Raw genomic sequence first — 15,373 nt, 5'->3', positions numbered from 1 at the left:
TGCACTTCCACATTGTGTAGATAGTCATGTCACTTTTGAAAAATTCAGGCACACACTTTTCCCCTTCTTTGGTATAGATGTTATTCAAGATCAAAGGGGTGGCAACCGGGAACTGCGGATCCGACAATGTAAAGCACTCTGGATTTTGAGGCTCAAAGCAGTTGAAGAAGGTCTCAATATAGATCATGGATTACATTATTATCTTGGTGATTGAGATACAAGATCTAATAATTTGGGGTTGGTACCTGATACCTGGATACATTGCTGGCAGTTACAGTTATGTATAATCTACTATATCTAGAGCCCTTTAGGTTGTGGTACTGAATCTGTGATGTGGATATTACTAAATACAACTAACAAGATGAAGTACAACAGAAAATATTGATAATCACTGGGATACATAGTATCTTGCAATTATGTTACAAGTTTGTGTAGGTTTGATGTGTCTATGGTAGGAAATTTTGCTTTTGAATGCTATGATTACAAATAACTAACTTAGACACTTTGGGGGTCATTCTGACCCTGGCGGTCCATGACCGCCATGGCGGAGTGCGGCGGAAGCACCGCCAACAGGCTGGCGGTGCTTCCTGGGCGATTCTGACCGCGGCAGTAAAGCCGCGGTCAGAAAAGGGGAGCCGCCGGTTTCCCGCTGGCCCAGGGTATCCGCCATGGCGGCGCTGCTTGCAGCACTGCCATGGGGATTCCTACCGCCTTCCCGCCAGCCTGTTTCTGGCGGTGTCCACCGCCAGAACCAGGATGGCGGGAACGGGTGCCGTGGGGCCACTGGCATGGGCAGTGCAGGGGCCCCCTAACAGGGCCCCACAAAGATTTTCACTTGTCTGCTTTACAGACAGTGAAAATCGCGATGGGTGCCACTGCACCCGTCGCACCCCTGCAACTCCGCCGGCTCCATTCCGAGCCGGCTTCATTGTTGAAGGGGATTTCCCCCTTTGTTAGCAATATGGAAAAATGTACCTGGTTGTTGAATTGGTATATATGATATGAGTAATGTTGGGGTTGACTTTTTCCTTTAACACTTGGACTTGGTATTTGTCACAAGACCTTATATAACCTCCTATGTGGACTATCTCCCACTGTGCCTCTTACACTAATAGGAGCATTGTTGATCATATACATTATGGGAATTTACGGTTGATTAAAATACAGGTTTTTGAATTCAGGACAGTCACATCATATCGTGCAGGGCTTAGTTACTGTAGATTGGTCTGCAACACTAATGAAGTGGTGAGGTCCTCTTGATACAATTGAACTGTATCATTATAATATAAAGGCCCAGAGCTTGGCCTGATTAATATCTAAGCTGATATAGCCTCTTTAGTTGAACTTACATTTGTGACACTTATTTTAGTTGAACATCAGGTTACTCTAGTCCAATTGAGTTTATCACATGCTGTATAAATCGAGATAATTTTGACGACTACGCTTTATGGTTTACATTTGATAGTGTTATTATTATAGCGCAAGTGTCTTCATATAATCATTGAGTGGTAAGGTCCATTGTACTTTTAAAATCATTTTTACTGAGAGTGAAGGGAATCTGTATATGTAAGCTGGTAAACACAATAAAGTGTATTGTTTGTATTTCAAGATGGCGGCCGTATTCAGCTATTTGTAACTACACACTTGTTAGTTGGACATTGAACATGGTTCTGGGATCGATTACATACACTATGGTCACTTGTTTGTGATTTTAGGGGTTTTAACATAGCACCCGGACACTGTAAGATATGTTCAAGAGTGACACATATTACATTTTTCATGTAGCAGCACTTACAGATTCTGTTACATTTAAATTTGTCTGATATACGTGCCAAGACGTGAGATATTTATATACTCGTCCGTAAGGTACGTTCAAGAGTGACATAAATTACACTCTATACATAGCGGCATATACAGATTTAATATTGGCAAATGTAGATTTGCCTAGTATTCATGATATTACGTGACATGTCTAGATACATGTCGGAATTTTACATATTCCACAGCGCTGTATCATTTTGTTTCTGACATGGTCGGACGTAGCTCAATATGTGGTATTTTAGACAATGCCTCTACTTGAGTTTGCATATTGCGAGATTTTACAATTATTTGTGACTCTCACTTACTTTCCATACGCAACTTGGCACCCATATGATCTATGTTGTTTAAATATGCCTCGGAGTATCGTATGTATTGCGACAGAATTAAATCATGAGCCATTTGGTTGAGACATCGCTGACTTATAAGTGGCTTTGAAATTACATTTATGTTTGACATTGAGTATTGATTTGTGGAGATTAAATAGTGTTTTTGGTGTTTTTCCTTCATTCTACAGGAGAGGTTGAAAACATTTGTTATGCATATATAAAAATATGTCAAGATTGAAATATGTTGCGCATGAAGTGAGAGATAAGAAGGGACTGTGATTTGACTAACCTGGCCATACACCTGAGTAGGAGACACTAATAATACACTACATGGTCTAATCATTGTGTGCTTGAAGTTTTCAAAAGTATCTTGGATGCAATAACTGAGGAAATCAGGGTGGTTTTCTTCACTTGTTGAGCACCAGTTGCAACTGCTGCCTTGAAACTCTTTAAACTACAATTGGGACTCAGTAAGAGCGCCATAATTCCCAACCACCCGCTTAACTTAAGTGTAGTATGTCACTTAGCTGAAGTATTGTTTGTTCAGGAGATACATGTAGGGCCTGTTCCTGTGAAAAAAAATTGTGTTTTATGGGCCTGTGAAAAGTGATTTGTGCCCTAGTATAGCATCCTTCTTTCAGTGCTCCTGGTGCCCCCATCCCTATTTTGCAGGTATTAGTTGCATAGTGAGCTTTGGATATTTGTCTCTCTGACTATTGTTCATCCTATTTTCTTTCCTTTGTGTATCAATGTGGGTGATGTGTGGGTCCATTACAGGAAAGTGTAATGTGAGGGGTGTTTGTATAGCTTGAGAGCTCTAAAAATCTATCTGTCCATGATGGCGAGAATGTGTATGTCCCCAAAGTGACCCCTATTGGTCCACATTGTTAAATCTCTAAGCAAGATTGTACAATCTGAAACGTTTGCCTTAGTCACATATGTCTCTGAACCCCACTAGACGAGGGTGACAAGCTAGTGCATCCGGAGCAGTACACATCTGAATTGAAGTTACATGGTCTAGCATATCTATTTGTAGTTTTCTAAAGTTCACATCAGCGGTCGTTTCATTGCTTAGCTAAAACTACTACAATTCTTCCCACTGACACCCAGAAGAAATACCAATTTTAATGGTAGTGAGAGTGTGGAGCAAAAATCGTACCCCAAATTTTGGACACCCCAAAATTTACCTCATTTGGTCTCCCACATTGACAGTGTTAAACATGAGGCAATGAGTCCCAGCGCTAAGGCCCCTCCCCAAATATAAATTAGCAGAGTTCATTAAATAATTTGGTATAGTCTAAGTCACCATGACTTGGACAACAAAGCCTTGTATACAAACATCTGACTCAGGTCCTCATCACCACTTTAACTCCAGGTACACCAGTCCTAGAGTTGCAACAGTGCTCAGTTTTTAGAGGAAGGCAGAGTTAGGCACATGACTTGGTAAGAGCAGCAGAGAGGCTCTGCTCATGACAGTCTGTCTGACATCCAGAACTGCTCTTTGGTACCACCTGTGTGCTCAACATCAAGAGGAGTGGGGTAACAACGATGAGACCTAGACCTGATCGCTGGTGCCACTTGGTGCCTGACATCGAGATGAATGGGGCAGAATCCAGAAAAGTCCTAGTTAAGTGAAATATCCAGTTGGTAAGATTCTAGTTGCCAAACCAGCATCAGCATGCCCTAGCTTAGAGACACCTTTCTGGCCCACTACTGCAGAGAGCTATTCCAGCAACAGTACCTGGGTCACAATGCCATTGGGGCTACGCATAAGTCTATATCAGACGAGAACCCTACATTAGTTATAGAATTTACCCAAAGGCAAAAGAAGAATCACTCAAGACAATCCACACAAGACAGGACTCAAAGTACAATCAGTGGAAATGTATTTAAAATGAATGTCAATCAATTCAGAATATTCATAAAAGCAAATACATATAAAGTATCATCGGCAGGGGAAAATTAGCCATAATCATAATAATAGCTATCATCGACAAATGTCCATCACATGGCAAATAAGAATCAAGAAGAATTTGTCATAAGGACTGCTCGATAAGCAGGCAAACATGAAGGGCCTCATTATGAGTCTGCCAGCCCTAGGACCTCCAGTCTCACGGTAGTGGTCCGGCCTCCACATTACGACCGTGACGAAAGCACCACGGTCGGACCGGTGGCACTGCCACTTTTCGGCTGCCAGACGGCCTGGAAGTGCCAGACGTCTAAATCCGCCAGAGCAGCGCTGCCCTGGGGATTACGACCACTCTCTCTGCAGGCAATAACATGGTGGTTTCACTGCCATGTAAATGCTAGCGGAGGCTGGGTGCCAGGGGCACCACAGTATCCACCCCTTTTATTCACACCAAGATGGTGAATATAGTATTATGCTTTTCATTTAGCATGCCTTTTCATTGCCCGAGGATATATAACTTCAAACTGCATTGTCGACTTTGTATCGGTGGAAAATTGGGAATTGTTTATTTTCCTACATATGACTGATTTGGAAGAATTTGAGGTTGGTCCCAGGCTATGCTTTTTTCCTCAGAATTGTAGTCTCCTTAGCTCATTTATACTGCCTACAGGACCATCCCGTGAGAGGCGGCTAAAAGATTGGAGGAATGACTGCTGGCTTAGGAAGTGCAAATGGCTAAAGAATATTTCAACAACAATTTAGGTTAAGACTGGAAGGTCGAGTGGGGTTTCTTTTGCATTTATTAATGTTGTGGAAGAGGATCTTTGCCTTTTTAAGTTAGGTAAATGAGATACTGTAAGGTCTGAGTATTGAACCATCCCTTGTATTTTTAACAAGTATACAACCTATTGTGCTGAAGACAAGGATCTTTGCCTTTTCAAGTTAGGTGAATGGGGTACTGTAAGGTCTGAGTATTGAACCATCCCTTGTATGTTTAACAAGTATACAACCGATTGTGCTGAAGGCAAACGATCATATTTATTGACCTACATGTGATTTACGTGGTCACCAACTGCCGTTCCTCTTTTCCATGTTCAGACACTAATAAACTTGTTATTGTTTTTAAAAAAAATGTTACAACTCGATAACGTTTGACATTATGTTGACTTTTTTTCAATTTTCAGCGAAAATACTCTGTGGTAACATAACATGTCCGGAGATGCCCCAGCGGAATTGCTCCAGGGATTCAGTTGCCAGTAAACCTTACATTCCACCTGGGGAATGCTGCCCCACCATACCCAGCTTCTGCACCTGCGACTATGATAAATGCAAACATGGCTGCGATCAGCACAGTACTAAAAAGGAAATGATTTTAAAGGGTGAAGGAGTTCCTGGGAAGTGCTGTGATCATTTCAAATGTGTTCCGGGTAAGAATATATTATGATATTTACGTGTGGTTTCTTGTGCATCACTGCAGGAAGGTTCCATTCTAAAATGGAGGGAGGGTGTTGTATGTCTTCTATTTCTCTTTTCCACAAGTTTGACAAGCAGCCTGTGAGTAAAGGGTGACACCGCCTCAACACATCATTGATCACAAATTAGAGGTGCTAAAATCCTTCGGGCAAGTTGAGACTTGTAGTTGAGTACACGTCATGGTGAGTTGGGGAACTCACCTATGTAAGGTTTATGCAGACAAGCAAAACTGTGGAGGTGGTGTTTAGAGAGTGTGACCCAAGACATAAGACGTTACTTCTTTAAAAGCATTGGAGGAACAGTGGGTCGCAGTGTTGCACAGAGCCACAGATGTGTACTACACTGACTGCTGAGTGGCGTGTGTAACGTTATTGAAGGAAAGGATGGATGATCAGTGTGTCCTTTGGGCCCTCGGTATGTGCTCTGCTGATGGTGATGTGGTGTAAGTGGCATTGCAGAAATATAGGAACTACTGATCTCTACGTCTCCAAGGAGCGCCTCATGTCCGTTACATTTTGCATGCTTACTAATGGTGCTATGATGAGAATGGAGTTAAAGACGTTGTGGCCATTGCAGCAACTAGTGACTGTCGAGCCAGAACCAAGACAGTGCTGCATGACAGATATTTCATTGATCTGCAGGTGGTACATGACAAGAGTATGGCGAGTAAGAGTATGGTCTATTTCCCTATGATGCAGACTGTTTGCCCCCACAAAGCTTGCATAATGTGGAAGTAGCCTTATTCCTAAAGTGTCTGTGGTGACAGGCAAACCTATGAATGCCGTGGATACTTGCAGCAGTTGGGTGTTGGTGGGATTTTGCCTCAGTCTTTCACATCAGGGGCATAGCCTCAGTGGTGTTTGGGGGTGGGGTTGTTACACCCCCTTAACAAATGTACTTTGTGATAAATAGTTGGATTCCGGTGCTTTCAATCGGGTACGGTGACGTGTCTGTTCAATTTCAACAGGAGTTTTACATAAACACAGACAAAAACGAACACACGTTCCCTCCCTTTCTTTGTTTAGAAAGACTTTAAAAATGTTGGTTAGTTCACAAACTACTGCGTTTTCTCTTACTTAGGCTACTAATCCGCATTCCGCTCCCTTTCCACTGCCACTTAAGCCCCTCTGGTGCACCTTGCTTGTCCTATAATCTATTTTAACATCATGTGCCAGCGTGATTGTGGGTAAATCTAAAGCTAACAATTCCCCCTCCCCCCCAATCATAATGACCATGCTACGCCCCTGATGGTCTTCCATGAACTAGCCTTAGTTCCTGCGACAGTGGGCACATTAAAGCATATGCTGATGAAAAGTCCAGCGGGCCATGGGTAGCACTGTACTTAAGAATACATTTTACTTATGTTCCTAACTTTTACATTAACCTACTTTGGGTAGTAGAAGTACCTGTTTACGCTCTTTTAACTCTAAGCAAAGAGGTCTTGCAGCTTGCCACAATGAATATGATGGTTGATACATTTTTTCAGTGTTTTAATTCGGTTGGCCATAGTTTCGTTTTGTGTTCTTCTCCAATCCGAACACCATGTTTTGGAACAATGAATGGCCTTTAGGCAACTTAATGAAGTGCTTCAAAAGTTACGTTGTGTTACCATTCTACTAACTACAGTATTTCAAGTAAATTCATTCTAGAAGTAGCGAGGCAAAATGTAACACCTCTATCTTTCCTGGGTCACCCTGGAGGGTCACATCTTCACTGGGGAAATTGGGAGAATGTGTTTCAAAACCTGCAAGGACATCGTGGCACAATTGGGTGTGGAGCAACAGTTTTCACTGTACTTACTGCCTGGGAGCAGAGAGGCAGAGGTACTGCACAATTTGCCAAACCTTGAACAGGATGAGACCAGAGGCCTTCGAAAATATAGTGAGTGCCTCAAAAAACTATATAACCGTTTAACGACGATAAACACCATTTTGGAGAAATGTCATTTTGGGTGAAGATTTCAGGGGGAAGGGAATCAGTGGGTGAATATATTATCACAATCAGAAAATTGCCTTCAGCTTGTAAATGTGGAACTTTAACTGGTGATTATATGAGGAATCGATTCCTCTTGAACTGTAAATTTGAAAACGTACAAGAAAACTTATAGTTGAAAGATGAGTGGCCACTTTCCGAAGTGACTGTAGTGACAAAGGGCAAAGAAAACATGACAGAGTTTTCGGAAAAATAAAGGACAGTTAATCCCAGGAAAGAATCTGTGAAAGTAGTGGGTGTGCAAAAATCGTAGAGTAAAAGAGATTGAAGCAAAGTTTATAGATTATAGATTTGATCTGGTTGGATATATGGCCAAATGAATAGATTGTCTTGCAGTGAGAACAGCTGTGGAATAGTAGTCACTATGTAGTGAAGAAAAGAAGTTAAAGATGTGTGTGATGAGATTTTGTTGCAGCTTGGATTTAAAAGTATCAGTAATCCCTCAGATTTGATTGAGATGGAAGGTAGGAAAATTAAAATAATTTTTAAATCATGATCCAGGTTAACAACCATTTCTGAGGAAGAATACAGTTCAAAGATATAGTGAAACTCAATGACATGGACAAAGAGCAATTCGTTGCAGTTCACTGATGTGCTTGAATTTTATATGGGCGTGTTGCCAGGTTGACTAAGCGTCCAGTTCCATGAGAGAGTTACTAAAGGAAATAGTGGGGTTCAAATGGGACAAGTAATGTGAAAAGGAAATTCAGCAGATAAAGAGGAATCTAAAGAACGTACCTGATCTCCAAGGGTTTCTTCTAGGTAAGCAGAATGTGGTTAATTAACACCTGCTCAAAACAATTAGTTTTTTTTCATACAGGTCAAGAACGAGCTATCACATTTGCTTCAACTTCACTAAGAGATGCAAATGTAACTATTCTGTAATAGCTATGGTGGCTTTGGTTGTCAATTGGGCTATCAACAAATTCAAGAACGATTTTGTGGGGACAGGTGTTCCCTATGAAATGGTGGTGGCATTTTCTTTCCACAACTCACCTTAAGACAAAAATGTTATGGCTCATCAAACAAAGAAAGCATCTGAATAAGAATGCAAAAACTGCAAACCTATTGAGAACTTTTAGAAGATGTAGCATAAATGTCCAGTACAACTCAATTTTCATATTTTTGTGACAATTTTTATATCGTAATAGCCAGATCTCCTTACAGCATGATAAACCACACATGTTAGATTTCTTTGTGGCCTCAGGTAGGCACATAAAACCAGTGTACCTGCATGAACAGGGAAAACAGACAGGTGATGTCCCCAAGTCTCTACCGAACGTACACAGAGAAAGTTTGAATTCACAATGTAACAGAAATAGAATATTACCTATCAGAGACACAGGCTTTTTCATGCGTTCGTTTTTTGTTTTCCCTATCAGAGCACACACAAGAAATGTGAAGTATTATTTTATAGAATTTACTTGAGGCCAGTCTAATGCATATGAAATAAACAAATATGATTGCTGTTAATAAAATAACTGTGGTGGGCATAAATAAGCAGGGAGTAAATATTATGAACCCAGATAGCAAAGAACATTAAATAAATTCTGATTTTCTTTGGCTAAAACCGAATACCTTTGAAAGGGTATTCATTTTGAGGAATGCACAGGATTATTCACGTGTGTACCCGAATGCTGAAGTCCGACAAATGGGGGCTAACTTAAATTAAAGTTTGTTCTTCATAGAAGGCGGGATGTCCTCAAACTACAGCCGTGACAGAAAGATAATTTGCCTTGTAGCCAAAACATCTTGTTTCCCAGAAACGATTGCCAAAACTGCTTATAGACCAATTTCCAAAAGCATGGTAGGAATGTATGACTATACCTCGTGATGTCAAGTGAAAGAAAATGCAGTTTGGCACTACAGACAGGGATCAAGACTTTTTAACTCTGCCTCTTCAACCAATTTCCAGAATATTTCCAAAACAATATCCTAAATCATATTAAGTTAAAACTCCTATTATAAAACTATTGTTTTTTTCTATTTACTTGAGAGCTGTGATACTACACACCATTATATGTGAGGGTGACATTGATGTCTCCTAATAAAATGATTCTGTTCTTTCAGTCTGCAGCACACCTACTTTAGATTCTTCTCCTTATTTTAGCCCATTCGCCAAGATTTTATTTTAAAGAACATTTTTTGCAGCAGGTGTGGCACAAACATGAGATGATGTGCCAAGAACGTCAAGAATGCAATTTGGAGGGCTGGCATGGAACTTGGATAGTAAACTGCATGGTCCCACCTAATACCGATGCACAGAGATATAGCATAGTTTGCTTGGATTAACACAATCATCCACTGCTACACCCAAGGTATAATTGAGAAGTCCAGGACCCAGTAGCAGCATTCTAGCCTTTCGGTTACATCTCCTCCCACGCACTTATGCCTTGGTCAGTTAAGTTTTATCCCTGATTTGCAATTATTATATCATTAAGAAGACACATCCATTTGTATTCAGAAAGTTAATCAGTGTTCTATCCAGCCACAAAATAACGTTTTAATTATGTATATCTTGACCGCATTATGCAATTATATGCTGAAAGAATGGCCGCTTTCAGATGCTTTTCAATATGATACAGTCCAGAATGTTTTACGAGAATCTACATGCACTTAAAGCCTTGGCTGGCTGATCAAGCTATCAAGGACAATAAAGGATATCTTTGAGGCCAACTTTCTCTCACAGACCAAGTATCAAACTTCATCGTAAGGTGTAACCCAGTGATTTCACTTTTGATTTTGCAAGATTATCCATGTGATTGCAAAGATCATGGAAAATCCTGACAGATATATCTTTCTGAGTGCTCAAAAAAAGTTCTTTAGAGGCAGCGCTACAGATGGATAGCATACAATGTAGATGTCTCAAGTTGTTTCAAGTCAGGCCTGCTCTTTTTTTGTGTACGCTGAGAGATGATCTGGTGCACTTGCCCTTTTACTTTATACACGGGGGCATATTTATACTCCGTTAGCGCGAATGTGCGTCAACATTTTTGACGCACATCCGTTGCAAACCGTCACCATATTTAAATGGCCGCGGGCGTCCAAATCCAAGCGTTTGCGTCGTTTTCTGGAGGCGGAAATCTCCCTTGCGTTAATCATATGCAAGGTGGGCGTTCCTGTCCAAAAAATGACTCAAACGGGCGTGCGTCGTATTTATGCTTCCGGGCAAAAATGACGCATGGCCGGGATGCGGACTCAAAAAATGACGCAAAGACCGATTTGCGTCAAAATTTAACACCTGGGTCAGGGCAGGTGTTAAAATGGGGCAAACACACCTATATTTAATCAGAACACACAGAAGCAACACCAGAGCAGCAAAAGGGAGACATGGAGGTGCTTCTCATCCAGCGTGCACGTAGACGCAGAGCACAGCAACTACAACAGCAGCTACCACAACACCAGCAGGGACCCCAAAGGCAGCGCAGAAGGCAGGAGAGGATATGCCGCACCAGAACAACTCTTCATGGCCTCAGGGAAAACAACATCATTCAGAGGTACAGGCTCAACTGGGAAGCCATTCAGCACCTGCTGCGAAACATCGAGCCACAGTTGCCACCCATCTTGATGACACCCCGCACCATCCCAACACAAACCAAGCTGCTTGCTGTACTCCACATGCTGGCAAGTGGCTCTTTCCAAACAACTGGTGCCCTGGTTGCCAGAATATCACAGCCATCATTCTCTGCATTCCTGCCCAAAGTATTGGATGCCATCATCAGACTCATACCCCAACACATCTGCTTCCCTAACACATTGCAGAAGCAGCAGGAAACAGAACAGGGGTTCTATCTCATCAGTGGCTTCCCACAAGTCCTTGGTGCAATCGACTGCACACATGTACGCGTTGTGCCACCTGCTGCAACTGAACACCTCTACCGCAACAGGAAGCACACACATTCCATCAATGTGCAGGCCATTGTCGATCACCAAGGAATGTTCACCAACATTGTGGCTAAATATCTTGGGAGTGTACATGACTCTTTCATCTTCCGTCACAGCACCATCAATCAACACTTCCAGGATGGACGCTATGGCAATGGATTACTTGTCGGTAAGTACAGAAAACCTACTGACATACATACTGCACAGAAACCCTCTAGGACACACAACACATACACCACAACTGCAACATGTCGACAAGAACACACTCAGGTTGTGACATCGCTAGCCATGTCTCATAGCTCACCATTGAACCTGTCACACATCTGACAATACTGTACAGCCTAATGTTAAGACGTCTATGATCACAACGTTTGGAGTGGGTCGGCTAAATGTCACCTGCAAATAGTAAGCCTCACAATCATGTTTTCTACAATCCATTGCAGAAGTCTAAAGGTATGGGATGTACATGGTACATTGATATCAACGTGTTAACAACACTGTCAAAATTAACCTGTGTATGGAACTATCATCTCACCCCCAATCAAGACACAGGGACACCTGGATCACAAGTCACAGTGCAAGGGAGGGCACACTGTACTGCAAATCCCAAAACATACTGCTGACAACCACTCACCAGCCAAACACTCGGTCAGCCAACAGAACAACACAATGCAGATGGCACATCCTATAAGCCCAGGATGCAACACAATAACACAAAAGAGACACAGACAACACAAGACAATTACTGACATGTAAGCTGATATTAATGGGCCAAGCTACATCTAACTTATTCCATTCTCTTTCTCCTACAGCTGATCAGGGGTATGGGATCCAGCCATGGATCATGACACCATTTGGCAACCCAAGTACTGCAGCAGAGCGTGCTTACAATGATGCACATAGGAGGACACGCAGCATAGTCGAGAGGACCTTCGGCATTCTCAAGTCGAGATTCAGGTGCCTCGACATCACTGGTGGTAGCCTCCTACATTCCCCTGAAATGGTCTGTAAGATCATACTAACATGTGCCATCCTGCACAACATTTGCATAAGAAGGAACATTCCCCTCCTGGAACCAGACCGACACATGGCTGAAGACAAGGAAGAGGAGGATGCTGCCCTGCAACATGAGGGGGAACAACCAAACACGGCTGCTGGAGTGCGTAGGCGCCAACACATCGTGAACAATTTCTTTTAAATATAATCACCATCACCACTTTATGAACTATTGTAAATAAACACTGATAACAAACACCACATCATGGTCTGGCTAATCATTTCTGCACACCTTTAGATCTAACTATCAGAAGAAGAGTGTTGCCTTATGGAGCATTGATGATATAACAATCAGGACACAGAAAATCCCACAACAAATGTGATGCCTATCATACAATGGTCACATACACACACAATGTAAATGACTGGCATCCTGTACAGTTCACCTTTGAAGGGCAATAGCAGAGGACCACACCTATTACACACATACATATTGGAAACATGGTTCATTGCAGCATATGGCACACAACTAAAACACCATCACTCAAGTAGGGGAAAACAGGCCTCACACATCAGGCAGCTGACATGCTTTCGCTTCAGGAACAGGAATGTATGACAGCAGTAGGTCCAACTACATACAATCTTTGCAAAGACAATCTGTCACTAGAGTTCCACATAAGCAGAACATACACAGCACAAGTGCCACACATATGACAAGCATTCAGCACATGACATTCCATCTACATGTATGCCCTTTTCTAAAATCCTGACACACCCATGCGCCTGGTCACAACCCGCCAGTCTGAAGAGGTCCCTGGAATACAAATATGTGTACCCTGATATTCCCTCCTCTACACACACACACTAACAAGAGTCATCCAGTGTGCTACACCCTTTCCTATGGTATACCATTGTCATAGTACTATCTGACTGCATGGACGTCAGCTCAAATAATACACTGGCTTGGAGTTTCTAAGGCCTGGTATCACCTGTAGATTGCTTCCCGTGTGAAAGGTACTGTTGGCCATTTGAAAGCAAATCTCATCCGACAGGACTTGTGAGAGACTGATGCAGGCCACACCAGTGATCACTTCCATGCAAGCCACCCAATTTTACATGCACCGCCCCTGCTGATGCCTCCAACAGCATAGAAGTTGACATTTTGGCAAATACACCGTTAAGCATAGCTACTAATGAAGCCGTGTAACACAGTATCTGGGTTCATGTGTCACCTTCAAAACAACACAGGACATACACAGTTTGACATGTCAACTGTCTACTCCTCCCTCCGACCAGTCTTAGTCAGACCACTGATCATGTCACTTGTGAAAGAGCTGGATCCTGATTGACCCTGCATCCTGTCAGCCTGACTGGCACCTGTCGTGGGTCACCCTAAAGATTCCCAGTGGCTACATATGGACCACACTTGCTGTACAAAACCTCTCATTCCTCAGAGGCTAATTTATCATGTGCCTCATCAATGTATACTCAAATACATTGTATTGCATCATCTGACTTTTATTTGTACCATATTTGTTACATTGCCCTAGAATAGCAAAATCATGGCCCATTCCTTGTCTGGGCCTCATTAATGCCTGAGCTACAAAGTGTGACAATGTACCTGGGCCATAGCCTGGGATGGTGTACGTGGGCTCCAGCAGAACCAGAAACCTCAGATGATGTCCATGAAAAGTCTACATATTTTAGGACCCTGACAGTTCAAACACTGAGTAACATTGTCCTAATATTAGAGATGGCCCGTGTGTGGTGAATAGCAGCCATATTATTCTGCACAGAGGCTATGATGTTCCCAGATGCAGTAGGATCCACAGAGGCCAACCTGAGTACAAATGTTGCAATGACACCTGCCGGATCCTGACACCTGAGACTTTCTCTCACTCAGCACACCAAGGTTGCCCAGTTGAAAGTCTCATTACACGTCTTCAGTGACAGGGTGGGACCATCCACGTGTAGGTTCCCATGTCCTCAATGACTTTACTCACATTTATCTCCAAAGGATACTCAGTAGATACACGATTAGCTGCCACTAACTCATAATGAGACCTGGACGTAACAATGACAACATACACCTTAACAGTTTATACAGGATCAACATTGGACCACACACATGAACATGATACCTCTGTGCAATTGATCACAGGAAATATGTGGACACGGGCTGCCTCGGATGCTGGTACACCACAGCCACTGGAGAGGTGTGGCTCAGTTATATGTCCTCAACTGTGGCCTCATAATACATATCTGCTTCACCTTTGGCTATCTGGCCCAATTACAAGGTACCCACTTCGTCAAGGCTTTGGCCTGACTCACTGTTAGAGTCACCAACAAGTGCCTAGGAAGCAGTTTACAAATATCCAGGACAATAGGAAGGTCCGACTGTGGGCAATTCTCATTACCAAATGTCAGCCATCCATCTGGTGCATGTTTTTCCATTTGTGGTGTCTACGTTACCCAAAACCTTGCAAGGCCACACAATGGATGTTGCCACATGTATGACTGACACATGTCCTAATGCATTTCCACATTGACTTGCATCTATGGTATGGACACATTGACTACACATACTACAAGCAAATTTGCTATAATGCATCTTGTGATGCACACACACTGGGCATACAACTACATTAGTGGCCACTGCACACACAGTGAGTCATAGGCATTGAGGTATCGTACCCATGTACGTCACCGTGCTATCTTCTCCTGATGGCAAACATAGCCAAATTCGGCAAGACATATATGTAGCCCACACATATGGTCTACTAGTGCGTCAGCCAACCGTCAAACTCCAGCTAAGGAAGTAGTGGTACATTGTCCGTTGCAGTATGATGTCTCACATATGAACATACATCACCAATCACCAAAGTGGTTGCAAGCAGCCTATAACAGTAGTGTCACAATTGTAACCAAGCATGAAGATTGAAACATGGCCACTAAACCAGGTAATGCATTA

The 15,373-nt window shown here is 42.5% G+C and overlaps 1 protein-coding gene across 1 annotated transcript in view; it reads left to right on the top strand.

Annotated features, from left to right (window-relative positions):
- Window positions 1-15,373, top strand: part of LOC138302144 (cysteine-rich motor neuron 1 protein-like) — a 106,238-nt gene that overhangs the window by 55,498 nt on the left and 35,367 nt on the right. The window contains exon 4 of the mRNA XM_069242507.1: window positions 5,241-5,483. Within this exon, the coding sequence (XP_069098608.1) occupies window positions 5,241-5,483 (243 nt within the window). The remainder of the gene's footprint in view (window positions 1-5,240; window positions 5,484-15,373) is intronic.

Source organism: Pleurodeles waltl, chromosome 6 (genome assembly GCF_031143425.1).
Source record: "Pleurodeles waltl isolate 20211129_DDA chromosome 6, aPleWal1.hap1.20221129, whole genome shotgun sequence".
Taxonomy (NCBI): Eukaryota; Metazoa; Chordata; class Amphibia; order Caudata; family Salamandridae; genus Pleurodeles; species Pleurodeles waltl.
The sequence above is the reverse complement of the archived record's forward strand: the minus strand, read 5'-3'. Positions and strand labels throughout refer to the sequence as shown.